At 40.0% G+C, this 24,724-nt stretch overlaps 1 protein-coding gene across 2 annotated transcripts in view; it reads left to right on the forward strand.

Moving 5' to 3' along the window:
• The window catches only part of SPAG17 (sperm associated antigen 17), a 285,936-nt gene that overhangs the window by 77,863 nt on the left and 183,349 nt on the right, over positions 1–24,724 (forward strand). For both annotated transcript variants that reach the window (XM_051857350.3, XM_051857351.3), the window contains 9 exons: positions 5,520–5,706; positions 7,171–7,365; positions 8,595–8,776; positions 13,076–13,237; positions 14,064–14,136; positions 14,351–14,463; positions 19,766–19,903; positions 19,993–20,103; positions 20,733–20,883. In XM_051857350.3, the coding sequence (XP_051713310.3) occupies positions 5,520–5,706; positions 7,171–7,365; positions 8,595–8,776; positions 13,076–13,237; positions 14,064–14,136; positions 14,351–14,463; positions 19,766–19,903; positions 19,993–20,103; positions 20,733–20,883 (1,312 nt within the window). The remainder of the gene's footprint in view (positions 1–5,519; positions 5,707–7,170; positions 7,366–8,594; positions 8,777–13,075; positions 13,238–14,063; positions 14,137–14,350; positions 14,464–19,765; positions 19,904–19,992; positions 20,104–20,732; positions 20,884–24,724) is intronic.

Genomic DNA, 24,724 nt, shown 5'->3' on the forward strand with positions numbered 1-24,724 from the left:
AATGTTGTGGATTTTGAATCAGAGTTGGGGTTTCTCTGTGGCAAGGCTGGCTGTCCACCAAGGAGCTGCACAGAATGTGGCCTGTTGGCGAATGTTTGATGATCAAAGTCCTGGCTATTAGAGCACCCTGTCTGAGTCTTGCCACTGCCTCGGGGCTAAGTGGACTCAGCAGCTCTGACTCCGTGCTCCATGGAACCATTGGAAAGAGCATGTGTGATGGAATCAGATAAGCCTGGTTTTGCCACTTACTAACCTTAAGTGTAAGTTTTCTCCCCATAAACATGTAGTAGGTATGAAGTCAAATTGTCTGAAAGTTATGTAGAAAGACTCAAGTCTAAACTAGTTTAGTTGTTCACAGCTCTGCTAGGCTGATAGAGCCACCTGACCACAAGGTTATGCTTCCCACCTTATCTGTCCATCAGGACACCCTCTGACCTGGACAATTCTGAGTGAACATTGACGCTATCTGTCAGTCTGACTCTTCTTTCCGTGTGTGTGTGTGTGTGTGTGTGTGTGTGTCTGTGTTTTAACTGCTTGTCAATGTTTCTCTAGCTGACCTCTCCATTCTCTAAAGGTCATTTCCTTCACATCCCACCTTTCATTCTCAAGGCTGCACTGTGAACTTTGTCCTCACCAAAGCCCTCAACACTCCCAGCGTCTTAGATGCATTCTCTTCTCTAACCTTGGAAGTTTCCTATCTTTTCTTCTTATGATCCAGTATCCTCACACACAATTTCTTCAACCACATCATAACTTCCAACCAATCATAACTCCCATTATCCTTGCCTGCTGTTTGGCTCCAATTCTATGGTCCAAATCATTATACCCATTCCTTGGGAAACCCTCAATTCCCTTCATCTCTTTCCACCATAATCATTTTTGCAAACCCTCTCCCAAGATGAACTGAATGATCCACCACTTCCATGTCTGTATCTTACCATCTAAATACTTTGGAGGGACTCACACAACTCAGCAGACTGGTTTCGTTTCAAGTTAACAACCTCAAAATTTCCAGCAATCTGTTAGCACGGGTAGAGTTCTAATACATTTCTTCATTATAAGCTTACCACTCTGGCTTCTGAGATGACTCTCACATCATCTTCCTTGTTCAAATATGCTAAATTTCACCTCTCTGATCTCAATTTATGATTTTGTCTATTGATTCATTTGAAAAAATAAGCACTTCCTCAATACAATCAAGGTCTCTCTTACATCCACACCCAGCCACCCATCCTCTCTTGCCTTTTTTTTTAAAATAAGATTTATTTATTTATTTATTTGAAAGGCAGAGTTACAGAGGCAGAGGCAGAGAGAGAGGTCTTCCATCCAATGGTTCACTCCTCAAATGGTCACCACAGCCAGAGCTGGGCTGATCTGAAACCAGGAGCCAAGAGCTTCTTCTGGGTCTCCCACACAGGTGCAGGACTTGGGCCATCTTCTACTGCTTTCCGAGTTCAAAGCAGAAAGCTGTATCAGAAGTGCAGTCGGGACTTGAACCTGTACCCATATGGGATGCTGGCACTGCAGGCAGTGGCCTTACCCGCTTCTCTTTTTAAACTAAGATATTGTCTCTCCTATCAAAGTCTAATCCTTGACACCTTCTCCTGACCTCATTCCATCTTACCTTCTCAAGAACTTTAGTCTCCCCACGCCCATGCCTTCAGTGTCTTTCCTTCTACTGGATCATTCCATTATCTTACAAACAGATTACCTTCTGACTTACACACATACCTATGTGGCTTGACTTCACCCCTCTTCATCTACACATCCACTAAACAATCCAGAGCTCTGGTTTCCCTTTATAACCAGATGTCTCAAAACAACTGTCCATACAAGTGATCTGCTTATCTTTTTTTAAATTGATTTATTTAGTTGAAAGATAGAGTTACAGAGAAAGGGAGAGATGAAAAGAAAGGTCTTCCATCTGCTGGTTCACTCCCCAAATGGCTGCAATGGCCAGAGCTGAGCTGATCCAAAGCCAGGAGCCAGGAGATTCTTTTGGGTCTCCCACGTGGGTGCAGGGCCCCAAACACTTGGGCCATCTGCTATTATTTTCCCAGGCCATAGCAAAGAGCTGGATTAGAAGAGGAGCATCTGGGACGTGAACATGTGCCCATATGGGATGCCAGCAACACAGGCAGAGTCTTAGCCCACTACACCATTATTGTATCACCTCCTTAGTTACTGCCTCCAAATGCCACTATAACTGTTCTTGTTAATGTTACCTACAACTGCCAATATTTGTCTTTGTGCCTCTTGCATTCCACCAGTTCTCTAATTTCATACTATATACTTTCCTCTGCCTTTTGAACTACTTCTCCACCTCTTTTGCTGGCATCTCTTCCTGTACCCAGTTGGTAAGTGTTGGAGTTCCTGGCACGATTTTGGGCTCAAATCTCATGTTTCTTAAGAATTTTCACCCAAAATGATTCATCTTTCCCATGCAATTGATTACTATCTCTATGCTACCCACACTTGAATTTGTAACTCAGCCAAATTTCTTTTCTTAGAAGAGAATTTCTGTATTCGGTAGTCTCCTTGACATCTTAGGGACATTGTAAATTTAACGTGACCACTAGTAACCATCTGCCCACCTTAAATGAAATCCATTTCTCACCCAATCTCCTCTGTCTCTTTAAATAGTCCCATTGGCCATCCAATTGCTCAAAAATCTGATGCATTATTTTCGATGTTCCTTCTTATTCATTCCTGACATGTAAAATTTCAACTCCTAAAGTTTCAACACTCAAAATATGTATCATATTTAGCTACTTGTCTCCACTCTGCCAGCATTGCAATCTGAGTTACTATTAAGTCTTATCTGAACAATTGCTGCAGTCTCCTTAGTCTGTTTTCCAGTCTTGCAGACTCATACTATTCTCCATTTCAAATTCGTTAAGTCTTCCAACTGAATTTTTAATAAAGCATAAGTGTGCCACCTTCACCTCCAAAGCCCCGGGTAACCTGACCCATGCCCTGCCTCCTACACCTCATTCTGGTCCTCTCTCTCCCTTGCTTGACGGTTTCCTGATGTATCAGGCTCTTTTCAGTCTCTTTGAACATACACCATTCCTTTATGCCTCGGGTCCTTCACACATACCCTACACCCTTTTTCTGCCTCGTAAATGGTTGTCAACTCATTTTTCAGGCTTTCTCTCAAGTGGCGCCACTGCAAAGAGGCCTTCTATCAACACCTTAGGGAAGAGTTCTCAACCATGTTTCTGCTATTCCATTTGCTTTTATCCTTCATAGCATTCATTCAAATTTGCAGTTACAGCCATTTGCTTATGTATCTATCTTTCCTCTCCTGCAGACTACGAGCTCAATGAGGCCGAATGCAGTGCTGTTTTAGGTACCAGTTTCCATCTGGTGCAGAGGGAAATGCTGGGCCCTATCAGCGTATACATCTTTCCTCGGTTCTCCTTGTTCCCCCGCCCAACCAAGGCTGTAAATTACACCTGCAGATCCACTGATATTTCCTTCTGCTGCTGAGGGAACCTGGCACAGAAATTGAAACTCATAAAAATATTCGTTGAACGAGTGAATGAGTAAATGAATACTGATAGCCCCACATTTTCAGAATTTGTGTTCTCTCGATTATTATTAAGATTTTTTGTGTCATTGAGGATAGACTGCAAAAGAAGTATGAAGTCTGACAAGCTTGACTTTCACAATGCTCCCCTTTCCTTGCAATGCCCTTCTTCCTGTCTGGTATGGAGCTGTTTACCTGAACCTTCACTGCCACCCCAGGGATGTATTCTTTTTATCTCTGCCCTCAGCTCTTCTAAGGTATTATTATTATTATTATTATTATTAATACTTGCATGTGTTCTATCCACATTGAACTTATCTTCATTTTCTAAAAATGATAGGGCTGTTTCATAGTCTGTGCCTGTCTCCACGCGAGGCTGTGAGTGACACCCACAGCCTCTACAGATGTTGCCCTGTGACATTGAGGCACAGGTGCTGGGAACAGAAGAGTTCACCATCAATGAGCCACAGATTCTGGGCACTTATGGAGAATCAGTGGGCACCACTGACACTACCTCTGGGTTTCAAAGCCAGACTGGATCTTCTGGAGCCCAAAATAGCCAGAAGCTGAGCAGAGTGAGGAAGCACTCCTCTGTCCTTCTGCACTCCATTCTGCTAACTGGGTGCCTGAGCAACAGTCTAATGCATCAGCTTTTTCAGAGTTGGACTTCAGGACTTTAGGGCAATAAATATGTGCCTAAGAAACTGCTATAATAATTTGCTTATTCTTTTCTCAAATTTTGTTGAGTGTGGAAAAATAAATAGACATATTCTAGATCTTCTGTTTTGCCAACTTAAGATCTTGCATTGCCACATTATTTGTCAATGAATAAACCAAAAGCATAACTACATTATGGAATAATACACAAAGTTTTTTGGCAATTATTTGAAAAGGAAAATTGGTGAAAATATTGAGTCTTTACAAAGTACGTAACAACCTGAGCATGCCTCCAAGAGTCTATAAAGAATTCATGTCACTAACTGATGTCTTGTGCTGATTCCATCTTTGAATGTATCAAATAACCATTGGCTATACCTGTACATTTTTAAAGTAGAATTATGACAAAAACAGCAATTTCTTAGTGTTAGGCTTACAAAACTAGGCTTTTAACTTTTAAAAGTGACCAGCCGGCGCCGCAGCTCAATAGGCTAATCCTCCGCCTGTGGCACCAGCACACCGGGTTCTAGTCCCGGTCGGGGTGCCGGATTCTGTCCCGGTTGCCCCTCTTCCAGGCCAGCTCTCTGCTGTGGCCTGGGAGTGCAGTGGAGGAAGGCCCAAGTGCTTGGGCCCTGCACCCACATAGAGACCAGGAGAAGCACCTGGCTCCTGGCTTTGGATCAGTGTGGTGCGCTGGCTGCAGCGGCCATTGTGGGGGTGAACCAACGGCAAAGGAAGACCTTTCTCTCTGTGTCTTTCTCTCTCTCACTGTCCACTCTGCCTGTCCAAAAAAAAAAAAATAAAAAAGTGACCAATACATTAAACCATGAAGAATATTATCAAGAAGATTTTAGAAGAAAAAACTACCATTTATATTTTCCTTTTTATTTTTTAATTTTTGTTTTGTTTTTAATGATCAGCCCCAGCTATCTCTGAGTCTCAGATAAAAGCTCACTGGGGTTGGGCTAAAAGGTAAACCTAAATTCCTGCACCACAATAGACTCAGAAAAATCCCTCAGCCCTGTCTCCAAACAACTGAGGTGGCTTATTTAGGCCAACCTCGATTCTGTTTTAGGTTGACTTCTCTTCCAGAAAGTTCTTTGTGTAAAAACATTCTGACATCCACCCTCCTGTCTTTATGCCTTATCACAGCTTAGCCTCAAGCTGGAATCTCTACCAGCTTGAAGAGTTTGAAGAATAAAAACTGAAAAATAAATAGGTAAACAAGTAATGGAATGAAATAAAAGAATTCATTCACGTGACAGTAGGAAAAACCATTCCTTTCCTTATTAACTACGTGATTTGAAGAAAAAGTATTCTCTCTTTCCAGATAATGGAAGATAAACTTAAGCTGGAAAAGGACAAAGGAAAAGCAAAATCTGCCAAGGAGAAGAAGACCCCAGCTCCCAAGGTTGCTAAAGGAAAGGGAAAGGATCAGCCCGAGGCCAGCACAATTGTGAAAAAGACCACCCAGTTAAAGCAGAGAGGAGAAGATGATGAGACCAAACATTACATTGGTCAGTGAGGTAGCTCCTGTTGGTTGCCTTCAGTTCTTACTTCAAGACCTGTTACATACCTTGACAAATAACTCCAGTAATTGTAAAACCATAAATCACTTACTCCCTGATGACACTCTAATAGAAAAGTATTTCTATTTGCAACCCATTTATGGTTGTAGTAAATATGTGTGTAGCATGTGTCTTGCGAGGCACCTGAATATGGTGCAAATAAAGGAAGAAGTAGCTGATGAAAGAGCCGATTCTTCCAGCACGGAGCTTACTGTCTTGTTGGGAACATAAAGGAAACTCAGACATAATTATAAGGCAAAGTAAAATGCTATTATTGTCATGAGTGAGTTACAGTAGTAAAAAAATGAGACCAGTTAATTTGAGACTTACACAGAGCACCTAGCTTTCTGATTCCAACTTTTCCCACTATCAATTTGTCCTAACTAGAGCACCTTTTTCTTTCATTTTAAATTATTGACATGAAAGTTATTTGTCCTAGGTAGCCACATGGAATTCATTGCTGCCTTCTCTTGACCCAAATGCTACTTACTATCTGTGTTGTATTTAAGTGAGATAATGGAGGGCTTTTACATCCTTTTCCCATTTACACCTTTGTTATGTCTCTGCTTGAAATCCACTAGTGTTAGAAGCACTGGTATTATGGATTCCATGGACAACAAGGCTTTGTTTAGCTATTGGGGGAAAATCATTGCTTAAAAGTTGAAAGTAGTACATCTGTTGTACTACTTATAAGTTGATTTCAGTGGGCTAATGTGAAATGTGATATTTTCATGTAAAGTGTATTATCAGTATTAAGGTACAATAATTATGTTCATCCCCTAGAATATCACACTCTAGAATAAACTTATATTTCAACAGTAATAAAATAGAATAACCAAGGCAAGATAGGGCAGAAACATTTTAGGAAAGTGCACAATGTCTATTTTAATTTAATGAAATAAATGCATAGTTGCTACATAATCTGTGCTCAGGATTCACAGTCAATGACGTAAGTACACACTATATCTTGGTAGGGAGCACGTCCATATCCAATATTTCCCTCTCCTGTAAACACCTCTACTTATAAAATACCACAAAGCTGCAGCTACTTGTAATTCAGGAGTAAAGCCAGATGTTGCTCAGAAGAGATTAGGACCAAAAAACTTATAGGCTAAACTCTGACAAACCCAAGCCCACGCTTTCTATGACCACAGCCCCATGTATGTTTGTCCTAGTCCACTTGTCTCATTTGCAAAAGTGATTTAATATTTTGTAAAATAGCCACCACCTTCTTCCTGGAAGGGCAATAATGAAAAACAGTCAACACGACTGCATTCCAGCCAAGTGGGCTCTTTCTGAGCAAGCCAGAGGGATTATAAACGCATGCATAATGTATGTTGCCATTGCACTGGCTGAGTGCAACCTGTTCTCTTTTACAATGACGGCTGCCCTTCTTTATGGTATTTTGAACAGACGATGAGCCAGATGATGGTGCCCAACATTACTTTATAGTTGTGGGCTTCAACAATCCTCAGCTATTAGCGATTATGACTGAGCTCGGCATTCCCATAACCAGCGTGATTAAAATATCTTCGGAGAATTATGAACCTCTGCAGACACACCTGGCAGCAGTTAGCCAGCAGCAGGAAGTTTTTCTTCAGCCTGAAGGTATGCAGTCCACTACACAACTCACTGAGACCTCCAGTATTACCCACTGTCCTTAAAGTACAAATAGACTTTGCTGTCCAAAACATAGTCTTATAATACACATGTTATTAAATCCTTTCAAGACTTTGATTTGCTGCTTATTCTGTTTGCACCAGCCAAGTGTCATAAATTTTGCAAATTAGAATCATACTGTGCATTAATATTTCTGCATAGCCCCAGGAAACATGGACTACAGTCCAGATTTGGTTATCTAGCTACGTTTCTCAGGAACATTTGATCTATAACTTCTAACTAAGACATGAGCTGTGTGGATTGCTGTTATTAATCTGCACTTGCAAAAGCCAGTCACCAAGTGGTCCAAAGGAGGACACAGCCTTGGATCCTTGCCCTGCTCTGCCACTGGCTTCTTATGACCAATCAGAGGGGTACTTTTTCTTCTAAGAGTAGAAGGTTGTGGGGTGACATAGCAACCACACCACATCTCAGCCATCTTGAGCCTTGAGGTCTGCATCTAAGGAAACCATGCTAGAGTACCAAAGGGAGAAGGAACCAAAAGCTGCTGTAAGTTCTATGTAACAAAACTGGGATTTAGTATAAGCCTCTGTTACCTGAAATCTTTCATTGCTTTTATTTATGCCATTATGTGATTGTTATTTATGCTGTCACTTTTATTGTTATTTGTTAATAATATCATTTGCACAGTGCATTGGAACTTACACAGCCACTTCCCAATTTCTATCACATTATATTTTTTGAATTGATGATCAAAATTAGAACTAGCTACCCATGATGATGATGATGATGATAATAATAATAATAGTTATTATATACAACAATGGGGACATGTCTCAGGACCAGGTTCAATGCAAAGGGCTCTAAGTACATTGATTCATGTAGTTTTCGCAACAACCCTAAGAAGCATATTTTATTATTTGCATTTTGCCAGAAAGAGTTCTGTCAGTCTAGTAGCCACAATTAAGTGAAAGAGTTAAAATCCCAACCCAGACTACTCCTGAAAAATGTCAATCTCAGAAATAAACTCCCCTTATTTCATAATTGTGTAGTTCTCAGAATTGTGAACATCTCAAAATTGCTTATTTACATTTTCCAATACTATGCACACACAGAATACAAATCTTGCACTGTATATGATTCACCACACCCACTTAAAGTAGGATTTAGAAATTCAACATTCTCATTTTATAGCATAAACATGTTGTTATTGTTAGATATTGAGGCTGAAATATTGAAGAAAGAGAATGACATAAAAGAACTTGAGACTTTCTGGAAGTACTTGGAACCAATCCTGAATAATGAGAAACCTGAAACAAATCTCTTTGATGTTGCTCGACTTGAATACATGGTCAAAGCAGCTAACTTTCCCTCTGACTGGTCAGACAACGAGATGATGGTTAGTACACGCCTCGGTGAGAATGTGTGGTTTTAACATGTGACACTGTGGCTCTAGTCACCACATTCATTCATCCCGCAGATATTGACTGAGCGCTGACTGCAGAATTTTGCTCTAGACCCTTTTGTGTTCAGGACAGTGATAACACTGGATTCCAATGGTGGTTACAGTCTAGTTCCATAGCTTTTAAGAAATGAGTTAATTACAAAAAAAATGTAGCAGAAGTAGATAAATAATGATGAATCTTTCATTTGGTGACATATGGCTTTATTTCATACCTCAACAATAATATTCTAGGAAGTAATTAGAATTTTATTCAAGTATAACTTAATTATTTTTAAAAGGTTTTATTTATTTGAAAGTCAGAGTTATATAGAGAGAGGGAGAGACAGGAAGAAAGATCTTCCATCCACTGGTACACTCCCCAGTTGGCCAAAAGGGGCAGGGCAGGGCCAGATGGAAGCCAGGAGCCAAGAACTTCATCTGGGTCTCTCACACAGGAAGCAGGAGCCCAAGGACTTGGGCCATCTTCTTCTGCTTTTCTCAGTCCATGAACAGGGAACTGGATCAGAAGTGGAGCAGCCAGGACTCAAAGTGGTGCCCATATAGGATGCCAGCATTGCAGGCAGTGGCTTTACCCACTATGCCACAACACTGGCCCCTAACATTTTGTTATCATAGAAACTGTTCAAATAGTAAATTTTATATTTTATTCCATCATATTTTCACATATCAGTTCAAGCACTGTTTTCCCACGTCTTTGTTTTTATTGCCGAATGTTTATCTTTGATATATTTGGCAAACAAGGTCTACCCCAAGGCTTGTTTGACCCTGGCCTGACAAGGAGCAGGCATTCCCTGATCCCTGCAGCTGAGGAGCTCCCAGAGAGGCCAGACTGAACTCGTGAAACAGAGAAGTGGTCAAGGTGCCACACAGCTAGGTGCTAAGCTACGTAAAACACAGTCTTAAGTTTTCTGTTAATTCAGAAAAAGAAGAGATGCTTGAAAAAGTAGTGAAAGCCAGATACAAGAGTTCTGGGGCTTGTTTTAATTGATTAAAAAAAAAAAAAAAAAAGCAGCTGGCAGTCTGAGAGGGAGGTAAAATCAAAGCCTGGAACTGTTTCTGTCCAAGGATAGGGTGCCCGTGACAATGGGCTGGAGCACAACGCTTCTGACTCAGAGAGCCCCCGGTTCTATTGCCCTGGGTTGGATGTGCACTTAGTGAAGTAAGAATGCTGAGGAGTGAAGCGGATTGGAACCCTGAAGGAGGGACAGGACTTAAAGAAGTGGCAATAAGTATTTTTTTGCGTTACAAAAACTCCACGTGAAAGGCCTAAGATGTCACCATGTGAAAACAGAATATTCAGGTCAGTGCTTTGCCAAAAGTAAAAGTAAACATTAGCCTTGTGCTGTATGTGGACAATGAAGCTGAACACAGAGAAGTTGCTGCTTAAGGCAGAGCCACTTCTAAGCAAGGTTCTAGTCTCCCTCTGACTTTGCCTCTTCCCACCCCTGCATCTAGATGTGGTTAGCAGTCCTGCTTTGTCCTTCACTCTCCTTCTTCTTAAACCTGAGCTCAGAAAATGGCCTGCTTTCCTCTGTCTTTCATTGCTTCATGTCAAATTAAGTATTATTTCATTGTCCCAGAGACACCAGTATTCTAAGTAACATAACCCTGTGAACATTCCATTCTGTTTTATTGAAATTTTTATTTTACCCAACAAATGGGAGGTATATTTAGGGAAGTAGCACTTTCCTTGGGACCTTGAAGTTCCACTTTGAAGACACCTTTCTACCCTTTCTCTCTTGTAGGCCAGCTCTTTTCCAAAGCACAAAGAATCTATGGTTGATAAAACCCACGTCCACATATTTGCATTTTAGAAAATTCCCTACTCTCATTTGGGCCATGACCTGACTGCATGCCTCCTCAAGAATATGTGTGTGTTTTTGGAGGGTCTAGGAGTCCCCAGCCTCCCAGCTGCATTCAGTGGAGGCTTCTTCCCGAGACCTTCCAGGCCTTCTGCTCCTGTTCTAGCCAGGCCTCCTCTTGTGTGTCTTCTCACTCTCCAGTGAAAAACTGAAATGTACTGAGCCCCAGATAGAGTACATTCTGTAGCATCATTAGGACATATGTATGAATATCATGGTATATACAAATGCAACTTCCAAAGACCCAGTGCCGTTCCCAGCATCCTGCTTCCTGCTCTAGTGTCCACAATTTCCTGTTCATTAGAAGACATCAACTGCTCCATTTTAAAGAAAATAATAGTGACTGCATTTTTACTTATTTTTTAATAAAATGTGGCACATTTTCAATTGCAATTCAAGTTTGGAAAAATATTTTCATTGAAAAGTTGTCACCAGCATAGTTGAAATACTGATTATGGTCAAATATCCCTGACATCAGAACTAGAAGCTTAATGTCCAGAATGTCTAGTTGGCCCATGAAGGAAATTGTCAGCAATGAAAATGTTCAGCTGTCTAGAGACCCAGCTGGGGCTGTGCTGCCCAGTTGTTCCCACTGGTATCCTATGAATCAATTTGCAAGTATTTTTTTAGAGATTTACTTATTTATTTGAAAGTCAGAGTTACACATAGAGAGGAGAGGCAGAGAGAGAGAGAGAAAAAGAGAGAGAGAGATGTCTTCCATCTGCTGGTTCACTCCCCAGTTGGCCGCAATGGCCAGAGCTACGCAGATCGGAAGATCAGAAGCCAGGAGCCAGAAGCTTCTTGTGGGTCTCCCACATGGGTGCAGGGTCCCAAGGACTTAGGCCATCTTCTACTATTTTCCCCTGCCATAGCAGAGAACTGGATTGTAATTGGAGCAGCCAGGACTTGAACTGGCGCCCCTATGGGATGCCGGCACTGCAGGCGGTGTCTTTACCCACTACACCACAATGCCAGCCCCAATTTGCAAGTATTTATTGAACTTCATCTTCATGCCAGGACTTAGAGCCCAGGCATGCTTCTACATTATAGCATTTGGGTGTAAAGGGTCCAATATTGGGATAAGGGGAAAGGAGAGGCTTGAAAAAGTTTTCACAATAAAGTCACATTCCAAAAGAAAAGGCCATTGGGTTCAATGTTGAAGAACAAAGTTCATTTTAAAGTAGAATCACTTAATAAACATAAAAGTGATAAATTTTCTTATAATAGAAATAGGTCAAATACATGCTGTTTCACTCTCAGCCTTATCCGTAAGTTGATAATGGCCTCACATCCCAGATGGGAGCCAGCCAAGGAACCCTTCTTCCTCTTTGGATGGAAAGAAGCATTTGCAACCTTTAGCTGCAAACAGGCAGGCTTTATTTCTGCTGAACCATGGTAATGAAAGCCTTACACCAAATAAATGCCCATTGAGATATGCTAACTGCCCGAGTAAGACATCTGCAACATCTCAAGTTAAGACCCTGGTTGCTGAAATAATTTGCTGGCCTTTAGCACATAATTCACTGTTTGATTTTTAAAGACGAATTAACTAGAGTAAGCTCAGGAGTCATTGGGCAGAAGATTTACCATATTTCCTAGAAATACAAACCAAAACATCTCTATGCCAGAATTTAGACAAGGAGCACCAGGTTGAAGCAGAACTGGAAATCTTCAGTCTTAATGTGGGCAGGTGAAGCCAGATGAGTAGGTGTCCCTTAATGATGGGCAGAGCTGAGTCCTTCTCTGGACTTCTGCCAGGCCACTGTCTGCTGGCCCCACAACAAGTTCCCTCATCTGACCTCACTTCATCTCAGACATTGGAGCAGCCAGTTTCATCCTTCTTTGCTTCCTAGTAGTCCCAGCATCCACAGTATTGACCCACTTCTGGAAATGAAAGTAATAGCTACATCTGATCTACAACTGGCTTGCCCACCCATAAAACTTGCATTAGTCTACAAAGATTCCTTAGTGTTTTTTCCTTAATGGTAACACAGGTGAAAGGAAAGAAGGGAGGCAAGGCAGAAAGGAAGAAATATTGATTGCACACACACTGCAGTGTACTCGGGTAGATGATACACGAAGCAGAGCAAGTGAGAATATCAAAGTCCCTTACATGTTGTAGGAATAGAGATACTAAGAAAGTAGGCCACTTTGCTGAAACTGACAGTCTGCATTATGGCGAACAGGAAGAACAGAGAAGAGTTCCCAAATGAAGACTTGGTCACCACAGCTGGCTCCAGGGGCTGGGGATTCAAGTTTGCTACCCTGTTAAAAGATGATAGGTTTATCTGTTAAGGGAGCTATGAACAATATATCTGGTTTTAATAGTATGAAACTAGTAACTAATTGTCATTAATTCTCTCACCTGCAGCTGGAATTGGGCACTGAAATATTTGAAAACATTGCATGTTTGATGTATGACACTCTGGATTGGAAAAGGCAACACCAACACTATTTGGAAAACATGCAGCTTATTAATGTCCCACAAGTCGTTAATGAGAAATCTATCTTGGAAGTCACACCGATTCCTGAGGTAGGCATGGGGTCAGAGGTCTTTAGTGAGCTGAAAGCCTAACTGAAAAATGTGATGAATACCATGAAAGCAGTCAGCTTAGACTGCAGTAGAAGCAATAAAAATAAATAAATAAAAATAAAAAAAAAAAAGGGCATCTCACCAGTCTTGGGGAGGAGTAAGGTGAAGAGAAGGGACTCAGAAAATTTTGGGGTCAATGATGTGGTGAAGGCTGACTCTGACTTTGCAAAGGGAAAGCCTGCTGGGGGAAAGAGACCGAGCAGAGTGATATTCTCAAGAAAGAGGCAACAATGTAAAAAGAAATGGAGGTCAAAGACAAGTATTATCCTGGCACAAGCCAGGATCCATGGGGTAAGTGCAGTGTTCCCAGGCTACCTGTACAAAGTGGAAACCCACAGCATGAACTAAAGCTAGAGAGGTGGGGGCCAAATCATGAATATCCTTTGGCTGCAGAGTCTGAGTTTTACCTTGAAGGGAATGGAGAACCACTGCAGGGTTTTTAAGTGGGGAGAACGGCATGACTCAGTTGTCACCCGAGGAAGCCAACCTTTCAGACTCAGTGCGCCATCACCATATCACCTCCCCCGCAATTGCTCAGTGGGCTGTTAGGAGGAATTGAATGATAAACTATACCTATTGGCTGCTTTCCTTCATGTGGAAAAAAAGCCCTTTTCTTTTATCTTGGTATTAGCAGATTATTTTATAGTGTGAACATAATTTTACACTCTCAACTTGCTATTGGCTCAATCCCATGATACCAGCATTTGATAAGAGCATGTCTCAGCTGGGCATCTCAGGTGTTTCTTTTCAATGATTCTTCTTTTAGGCTGCACAGTCTGCTGCTCCAGCCCCTGGAAAGAAGAAAGCACAACATGAAGAACCGCAGGCCCCACCACCAGGCATGTATGAAGTCCATTGCTGGAGGATCAACACCATGAGCTGGCACTTTAAGGAATAATGACTGCCGACAATATTGCTCTCATCCACTCCTCTCTCTATAGCTCCTCCATCTATTAGTGCATGGTCATAGTTTGAATTTATGCAGACAATTTATAGATAGAAGAAATAGGGAATATATCTTAGTTGGACAACGATATTTTCTCTATTTCACAGTGTCTTTTGCCATCACAACTGAAGTAGACATGAGATATTACAATGATTTGCTGAATCCAGTTCCAGAGGAATTCATTTCTGTGCCCCTGATACTGCATTGTATACTAGAACAGGTGGGTACACTCTGAGGCTTTTTCCCAGGTGGTAATCTTAAGTACAGCATGTCATCTCTCCCTATTCCCATTTTTTTTACAGTATTCTAAAATTACACTCATAATATTTGGATGTATCCTCCTTTCTGAATATTAGACTATTTCAGATAAAACTGAAGTTTGATCATCTGCTTCAAGCCTCTTATTCTTGCTGTGCACTGGAACAGTTTATATGACATTCCCTGAAACTTTGGTATATCACATCCTTAAAACTACCTGTGTCTAGCGTCATTTTAACAGAAGAGGAAGAGAACATGGACAAGTAGGTGGGGTGGTTGATGGTCTTTATCTTTTTTAAGACTTATTTATTTATTTGAAAATCAGAGTTACAGAAAGAGAAGGGGAGAGAGAGAGAGAGAGATTTTCCACCTACTGGATCACTCCAGAGATGGCTGAAATGGCCAGGGCTGGGCCAAGCCAAAGCCAGGAGCTAGGAGCTTCTTCCAGGCCTTCTATTTGGATGGCAGGGCCCAAGCATTTGGGCCATCCTTCATGGCTTTTTCTCAGGCTCATTAGCAGAGAGCTGGATTGAAGGAAGGGCAGCCAGGACACGACCCGGTGCCCATGTGGGATGCTGGCATCATACCTGCTATGCCACAACTCCAGCGCCATCTTTATCTTTTTTGAAAACATTTATTTTTTGTTTTATTTATATAAAGGGAAAAAATTTCATGTGTTTAATATATACAGTTTTAAAAGCATAATAATACTCCCACTCTACCCTCCCTCCCACCCTCCTCCTTCTTTTCTTATTTTTCTTTTAATTTTTACAATGACATACTTTCAACCTACTTTATAATCACAAGCTTAACTCACCACTAAATAAAGAGTTCAGCAAGTAGTAAGCAGAAAAATCACTGTTCCTCAAGAGTATAGACAAGGGCTATAACTAATAATCAAATCTCAAAATGTCAGTTTTATTGATATATGCTACTTTTTATTGGCACTCTGTATATTACCATATCAGGGAAAACATGTTATTGTCTTTATTGGGACTGGGTTATTTCACTAAGAATAATGGTCTCCAGTAGCATCCAGTTTGTTGTGAAAGACAGTATTTCACTTTTTGCAGGTGGGTAGTTTACCATAGTGTATATGTACCACCATTGCTTTATCCCACCATGAGTTGATAGACATCTGAGTTGATTTCATGTCTTAGCTGTTGTGAGTTGAGCTGCTGTGAACATGGAAGTGCAGATAACTCTTTCAAGTGCTAATTTTATTCCCTGTGGGTGAATTTAACGATCTTTAAAATATCTTTTGTACTTACATGTTTAGTTAAATTTTTCTACTTCTGAGACCAATTTTAGACTTTAGTATAATTCTAATAAATATGCCCATTTTATTGGTATTTTGAATACAATGCAAGGCTCTTTATACTAGTCACTTAAATGCATTTTGCAATTTCCTCTCTATCTGATTTTGATCCCTTTCTTGTGACTGATGTTATTTATTTGTGCCCTTTGTTTATTTTTTGCTTGTTTGTTTTTGACTGTTAATGATATATCTATTGTATAACGAGTACTCAAACAGTATATTTCACTTTGTGTTTCTATGGGGGTGCAAACGACTGAAATCTTTACTTAATGTACACTAAACTGATCTTCTGTAAAAAAAAAAAAAAAAAAAGAAAGAAAGAAATTATCAATTCCCAACTTGACTCTCACTGGGATTAAACATGACAATAGGTCTGATCTGATTTCATCATCATTTAAAAAAAATCATCTATTATTTTTCACTTTATGTTTCTGTGTGGGAGCAAACTGTTGAAATACTTACTTAAGGTATACTAAGCTGATCTTCTGTATATTAAGATAATCGAAAATGAATCTTGATGTGAATGGAAGGGGAGAGGGAGTGGGAAAGGGGAGGGTTGTGGGTGGGAGGGACGGTATGGGGGGGGAAGCCATTGTAACACATGAGTCGTACTTTGGAAATTTATATTCATTAAATAAAAGATTAAAAAAAAAAGAATCAGTTTCATTTCATTTATAAACTTTTCACTTTTATATTAATTTATTGATTTATCTTTATTATTTTCATCTTTCTACTTTCGTTGGGCTTATTTGTACTTCATTTTAATTAAAAGCTTACTTCACTTATTTTCAGTCTCTGGCTTTACTTGCCTCTTGAGTGTTTCTTTAGCTCCATCTGGAAGCTTTCAATATATTTCATTCTAAATCTGATATATATATATATTAACCTGTGAATTATTTTCATTTCTACCATTTATTGTTGATTTCTAGTTTTATTGCATTATAGTCAGTAAACAGTCTGAAAATTAACAATTTAAAATCTACCATTTCCTGTGTGACCTGATGCATCCTGATGGTATATGGTCAATTTTTGTGAATGTTCTATGTGTATTTGAAACGTTTCTTATTCATGGTGATGGATACATACATGTATACATACATACACACATACAGAGAGATACCAGGCATCCTTCCACACACTTTCAATGCATTAATTAATGTAATCCTCAAAACAATCCTGTTAAGCAGCAACAATTTTTATCCCTTCATTTTAAATAGAATGAAATGAGCATAAAAAGGTTAAGTAGCTTATTCGAGTAGTAACTGGCAGAAAGGACTTTAGAACTTAGGCAATCGGTGCAAAGTATTTTATACGCATTGCTCCATTGTTATCTTCCTTCTAGTGCTGCTGCTAAGAAATCTAATGTCAAACTTATACTTTTTCCTTTTTTGGTAATCAGTGTTTTTCTCTTTCTAGCAGCCATTAGGGTTTTCTTTTTATAATGGAAAACACAGGACTATGTCTAAAGATGGCTTTGTTTCATCATACATGTCATTATGATCTAAAGAAATCATAATCTGGTTTCAGAGCAAAATTAAAACTCCCTCTGCTCTCCCATAAAGGTCATAAAAATGTGACTCTGTACTGTATCTGTCATCTCACCTCCTACCCGCCCCCTCCGTGTGTTCTTCCCCCTCCTCACCCACCCACAAACACAAAGTATTTGTCTTCTATATAGTTTCCCCCTCACCTATTGCCTGATTCCACCTCAACGCTGTACTCAGACTTATCCTAGCGAGCTTTCTGCCTAGTGGATACCTCCTGTGGTCCAGTTTCTAGGGAGAGTGACAGTCCTTGGATGGGTCCTCTGACTCTCTGATCTAAAGGAGCCCCACAGCACACATAGGGCACTTTCTACTGCACTGCCTTGCTTTATTCTCTCACCAACAGCTGCTCTCTTTTAAATGTATTTATTGGCTTTGTTTCTTACCTTCCTTTTCCCACTGGAATGAAAGCTCCACGCAAGCAGGAACTTAAGTCAGCTTTTCCTGTTCATATCTGTGTGCTCAGCACACAATAGCCATTCCTAAGCCATAGTAGCCAATGAACACGTATTTTCTGAATTCATGAGCAGATTCTGAGGCAGTCTTATGTCTTCAAACATTCCTTGCCTTTAAAGTTTCTTTCTTTAAAAATTAAATTTATATTTATTTATTTATGTTATTTTATATACAGTTTTCTCTTTGGGAATTCCAGATTTTTTGTGGGGAGGGGAGAATTCCAGCTTAACTTCCTATTAGCTCTTTCTTCAGTGGAGTCCAGCCTGCCATTTAAGTTTTGGTTTAGCATTAGCATTTCCAATTTGTCAACTCTCTAATTTTTTCCACAATTGCCTATACTTTTTCCTACTTCATGAATGTGGCACCTTTATCTTTCTCTCTCAAAACATAAAATGGTAATTAAGATCCTTTTTCACACTCTGTTACCTCTGTTAGTTCCAATAGACTTTTCTTCAAATGCTGACTACCTTAGATTTCTAACCAATTAGGTAAGAACACTATTATTGGCCTTTAATTATCCCATAAGCTTTTTGTAAGACCAATAATTTATTATACCAGTAAATTTATAGAAGCTCAAAAGCCCCAAAGAGCTTACAGTATAGTATCATCATTTTATTTATCTTGTTTTTATATTCAATTTGACTCAAAGAAACATTTATTAATCATCTACTGAGTCCCAGGTATCAAACAAGATAGTTTTTGACCTTAGTGCCTGAGAAATAAAAGACTCCCAGTAGATACATATATATAGAATGAATACAGGCTTAATAGTAAGGAGATGAAAAATAATTAAATGTTGGTACAATGGGAAGACAGTTCACAGGATGGGATATTCGAGGTGAATATTTAGTACACGGAAGCTGTGAGTGGTCTTTCATGATGGACTGAGTCCTTGAGAATGTTGGAAGATACAAAGCAGAAGTGATGAAAGACTCTTCCTAAAGATGGGTGTTTTATAAATGGTAAAGAATATGAGGCTCTTTTTTATTCTAGAATAGTGATTCTCAGCAGGGGGCTATTTTGCCTTTCAGAGGACATTTGGAAATGTCTGGGGATACTTTTATACTTTTTTTGTTATCACAGCTGGAAGAGTTCTACTAGCATCAAATGAGTAAAGGCGAAAGATGCTGCTAGATATTCCACAGTACACAGGATCTAATCCAAAATGTCACTAATGCCAAGGCTGAGAAACCTTGTAGAAGGATGTAAAATCATGAGGATGATTATAGGGTTCAGGGTAAAGACAAAAAAACTATAATTTAGGTGCCTATCTTGATTAGATTCCAACCTCTTTTCCTCTTCTACTATGTAAAATTGGACACGGCATTTAATTTTTGTAGACCTCACTTTCCCACACAAGGGAGACTGTTATCTATTACTGATCTCATCATCTTACAACTTCTCTGTTCTTGAAGAAAGAATCAGGACTTGGCCTAAAGCCCTGTTCCTTCACTCAAGAGTCTTGCGCTTGGGCAAGCCATCTAACTTCACTCACTCCAGTTTTTTCCTTTATAAGATGGAAAGTATCTACTGCACAGGATTTCTGTGAGGCTTGCATGAGATAATGTGTATGATGTTCTATACTGCACTGGCATGTGGCAAGAACTCAATAACTATTATTGAACCCAAAGCTGTATGAGCTTTGTTTTTAGCGATTTAAGAAACTTTCAACTTGTACCACAGTAAAGTTTATTGTTTACAATTTGTATTGTATGTTGTACATTTTAATACAAGTATAAAATTAAATCTACTTTCATGCTTGGATTGCTAACATTTTTCCTTTTATTTTTGTAGTCATTATAGTTTCCTGAGGCTTTATAATGTCTGGTCCTTTAGTGTTAGAACGTGCCTTGCTGTTACTATGAGTAACAGAAATACAAGAAAGAAAATACAAAAATAAAGAGATGATCTTTAAAGCAGTTCCTGCCAATGGTTTATCTCAATAGGTTGTGGCAACTGAAAAAGATCTTGCACCTCCAAGCCTGGTGGAGCCACGCCCCAGAGAAGATGGATTAGATCACAGAATTGCAGCTCACATCGTGTCCATTCTGCCCTCGCTCTGCCTCTCCGAGAGGGAGAAAAAGGTCAGGTAGCAGGACAGAGGTGAAGAGCTTTTATGCTTTGAAAAAGGATGTGTTTTCTCCTGAAGTCAACATTATTTCCATTTGAATAGAATCTCCATGAAGTGTTCTTACCTGGAAAAGAGAATGGCAAAGCAGTGTCCACAGGCCCCCTCCTGGTGAACTATCATGATGTACACGCCCTCAGGAAGTACGCACTGAAGGTAACAACACTTCTGACATTAAGGAGAAGTGAGATGAGAAGGTAAAATGACCCTTTCCAGGGAATCTTTGTTTAGGTAACTTTACCAACTTTAATTAAAATTTAATGTTCAAAGTGGATTCCTGCTTGGGATCTAGGAAAATGGACATAAATAAGGGAGATATCACAACCTCAAAGAAAGCATACCCAATTATAGAGGTCCAATCAATGACTAAATTACTTGTGACTACCAAAAATTTGCACCAAAGCCTCATAGTTATCTGACTTAAATATATTTATATATATATATATATATATATATATATATATGTTAAAAAAAAAAAAAAACTGGTGGACCCCAGGAACAAAATCTCAGCACAGAGAGATGAATTCCCATATATACAAGACTTTGGCAATTTGTCACTGTGAATGAAGAATCTGGCATTTTTAGGCACAGGGAACTTCTAGCAAACTGAGAACTAGGTTTTTTGACCTTCAGCAAAATACCAACAGTTTGTCTTTCCCAATTATCATTGATTTCCCCTGTTCCCCAATAATGAGAGCCAAGGTATCATGTTTAGCCTTCTCCATATGCATAAGGCATTTGACAGCCTAATTTAATGTCTTCTGTCATATTGCTTTTTTCATCAGGACCAAAAGAATTTTGACCCAGTTCAAATTGAGCAGGAGATGCAGTCCAAGTTACCACTGTGGGAATTCCTTCAGTTCCCTCTGCCCCCACCTTGGAACAACACAAAACGTCTAGCTACCATCCATGAGCTTATGCACTTTTGTACAAATGGTGAGTGTGTTGCCTTGTCTTAGCTTAAACTCTTTTCAATTAATAGTCACACGTGTCTCTTAAAATTCCATGCTTATTTGCAAAAAGGTTTTTGATTATTGAAAGGACATTCAGAGGTCAAGGTAGGTAGTTTGGTTGACTGTAACTCTCTTTTCTTGAAAAATATCATTAGCAGGGGTATGAAAGCTATGAAGCATAACATCTTTGATTTGATGCAGGGTAGTTCTTTCCACGGTGTCTTCTTAGCCAGAATTAGCCCTTTCTTTCCTCCCTCTCCCACTTTTCTATCCCACATCCTCCTGTTGACGACATTGGAGGTGATGTATTAATGCTATGCCTCTTAAGATGAATAGAAGTTGAAATATATTTTTAAATTTAAAAATAAAAACAAAACTCCCATCCCAAGATACCGTAGTCCTTTTCCAAGACAATGCCATTCTCCCCTCCATTGCATCACCACTGCTGCATCCCCTTGTCACCATTGCAAATTACACATATTATCTGGAAAGTGGCAGAGCAAGTCTGCCCAAGCAACTTTGTCCCAATTCAGAGACGTCCATCCTCGAATTTTCAATTTACATTTTATGTCCCTTGGTTGCAGCCACCCACAATGAATACAAAAAAATATCTTAAAGAAGTTTAGTACTACTTAAAGGGAACTTAAGTGTCCTGCCTTGTGTCCAGTATGAATCACTATATCAGACATAATATTGAATTATATTTTAAATATGTCTCTATGGATCAATCTATCTGTACCAAGAAAAAAGATGAAAACATCACATTCTAATTAAGATAACCATTGATTGATGCTGTGTAGTAGATAGCAAATTCACAGACTATGGGTGTGCCCTATCATTAAGAACAAAGAGGAAGAAACGAATTCCACCAAATCCCTGTCTCTTAAGAGGGAAATTAAGTTTCAGAACCCCATTTTGTTGATAATGCTGAAGTTTGGTATTTCATTCATGTGTTCACACAATGAGGAAACTCCAGCTGCTCCTGTGTTAGAAGCACTGTGTTGCAACTAGACATTAGCTTATTTTTCACTAGTTGAGCAGTGAAGTGGTGACTGGGGTCTGAGAGGGAGAAAATAAGAGGGAACACAAAACTCTTTGGACGGCAGATCTGTCTCTTTCAGTGTGACTTTTCCAAAATTTTTGTTCATACTATTCTCCTCCCATCGTTTTTTTTTTTTTCCTCCCATACCCTGTTCTGGAATCTTCATAAGTGACAGAGACAGAAAAGATGCCTCCTTCTACCTCTTTACAAAGTGATTTCTTCAGAACAACACAGTTCTTAACCATGTTTAATTTTCTTTATACAGGAAATGTTATATGATGGAATTTTTCTCTTAATTTCTTTCCTTTCAATGCCTCCATACTTACTTCCTTTTTTTTAATCAAAGAATAGAACGAGAAGATCCAGATAATCTGAATTTGGCAGAAATGCTCACTTGGTTAAGATTAACATGAATGCTTCATGGGCCACCTCTGTACACGAGGACAGCAAAGAGATAAAGAGTGGTTTGGGAGGTAGATACGGATATCTTTGAATCTGTGCTATAAGCTTATATTTAATCCCAGCCTGAGATCAAATTCTGAGAACAATAGTCATTGCCACAGATTAAATTTTTATGAAGAAAAATGAGTTGTAGAGCCATGAAGCTTTCTAACTGAAAGGACCCTCAGAATTAACCTAGTCCAAATCTAGTTTTCAGATAAGAAAGATGAGATCCTGGCAGGTTAAACTGTTTTCTTCCAAATTACATCCATAACAACAACAGCCAAGACTAACGTTCTGGTCTCTGGAGGCTGAGTAGCATACCTTTTCCCTACATTACTGAGCGGAAGACAGGACAAAAACCCCAGGAGCCATCCGATGGCAGCGTCTGCAGTTTGGAGCTCCTTCACTCTGCCATAACTGACCCTCGCTTTGGGGATACAGAGATAAATCACATGCAGGACACAGCCTAGTAGCCCTGGTGTGTTTCATCTGTTATTTACTGAACTACCCTCTTCCTGGTGTTCCTAAGGGCGTTCATGCTTGGCAATATCCCCCTCATTCCACTTGTCCTTCTGCCCCCATAGGATCCCATCCTCTCTCTCCAGCTGATTCTACCTACAGCTCAGGAGTCTCTGCTGTGGCCATTGGAACCTCACACACCTGCTGCTTATCTGTCCCACCCCAGAGCCTTGATCTTGCCACCTCTCTGTCATCTTTTCCCTTTCAGCACCTCATGCTTAACAAGTCCCTAAACCAACTACTGATTCTGAATCTCTGAATTTGTCCTTCCTTTCAGTAAATAGCAGCTATTTTCCACCAAAACCATGGGGTCATCCCAGCCTCCTCTTTTTAGGCATATCACACAGCCAGTCCCACCCCATCCCTCACTACCTTCTCAGCCCAGTCCTCCATGGCCTCTGTATTTGGACTATTTCAATAGCCTTCCAAGTGGTCTTCAGATTTTTTGCCTTATTACCTACAGTCTTTGCCCAACAGTCAGAATGGCTCTTCTAAAATGTTGATCAGATCATCTTCCAAATCCTCTAGTGGTCACCCATTTCACTTAAATTCTGAGCCATCTGCCACTCAGTGTTTGAGCTTATCACCTGCCACCCTCTCGTTGTTCCACTGTACTCCATCTATGATGACCTCACTGTTATTCCTGGAGCAGGTCTTGTCTCAGGATCTTTGCACTTGCCATCTCCCTTGCCTCACAGTCACTATTCTCCCAAACATCCAAAATGGCTTGTTTGCCCACTTGTTTCACATTTTTGCTTAACTGTTCAGAGGACTAGGACTTTTCTCTACTTTATATAAGATAGAAACTTCTCCCCACCCATTATTACTTTTTATCCCCTCTATTGACTTCATTTTTCTTATTATATGTTATCCTATACATATAATCTATTTCCATCCTGTGTAATGGATATTCCACCAGCACTCACTGCTTTGTGTACTACTGCATTCTCAGCTTTTTAAAATTGTTACTGACATCTAATAGGTGCTCAAAAAATATTTGTTAGATGAATGAATAAGCAAACTCCCCTTTATTCTGTAACTCCTTTGCTGCCTCCCTGTTTCGCTTATTGAAACCCCTCTTTCTTTGAAGAGGACCCTTGCTACTGTCCTCATTTCTATGGGGAGAATTGGGAGGTGATTTCCAAGTCATTACGGAATTTCATTTTCCCTCCTTGGATTTCATCTCTATTTGTCAGTCTCTACTTCTTATCTGCCTCTCTCTTGAATTTCTTTAGTGTAAGAACCAAATCTGTTTTTCCATTCTCATGGAATAACCAGCATTGAGTGAACTAATGAATACATGCTGAGAAAGAATAAGCATACTATTGAGTAGAGCCCATCAAAAGGTGATAAACTTTGAAGTGTAGTAATAGAAAGTCCTGGCCAGCGCCCCAGCTCACTAGGCTAATCCTCCACCTGTGGCGCCGGTACCCTGGGTTCTAGTCCCAGTTGGGGTGCTGGGTTCTATCCCAGTTGCTCCTCTTCCAGTCCAGCTCTCTGCTGTGGCCTGGGAAGACAGTGGAGGATGGCCCAAGTGTGTGGGCCTTGCACCCGCATGGGAGACCAGGAGGAAGTACCTGGCTCCTGGCTTCGGATCAGTGCAGTATGTCGGCCGTGGTAGCCATTTGCGGGGTGAACCAACAGAAGGAAGACCTTTCTCTCTGTCTCTCTCTTTCTCACTGTCTAACTCTGCCTGTCAAAAAAATAATAATAATGGAAAGTCCTGTAGCAGGGAGGTCTATGGGTGGGAGGAAGTCTTTCCTGCACCTAATGAATAGGAAAACCTGCTGAATAAAACAACCCACGGTAGACTCAAGTT

The sequence above is a fragment of the Oryctolagus cuniculus genome, chromosome 7 (genome assembly GCF_051225735.1).
Source record: "Oryctolagus cuniculus isolate XC-2025 breed Fujian yellow rabbit chromosome 7, ASM5122573v1, whole genome shotgun sequence".
Classification (NCBI taxonomy): Eukaryota; Metazoa; Chordata; class Mammalia; order Lagomorpha; family Leporidae; genus Oryctolagus; species Oryctolagus cuniculus.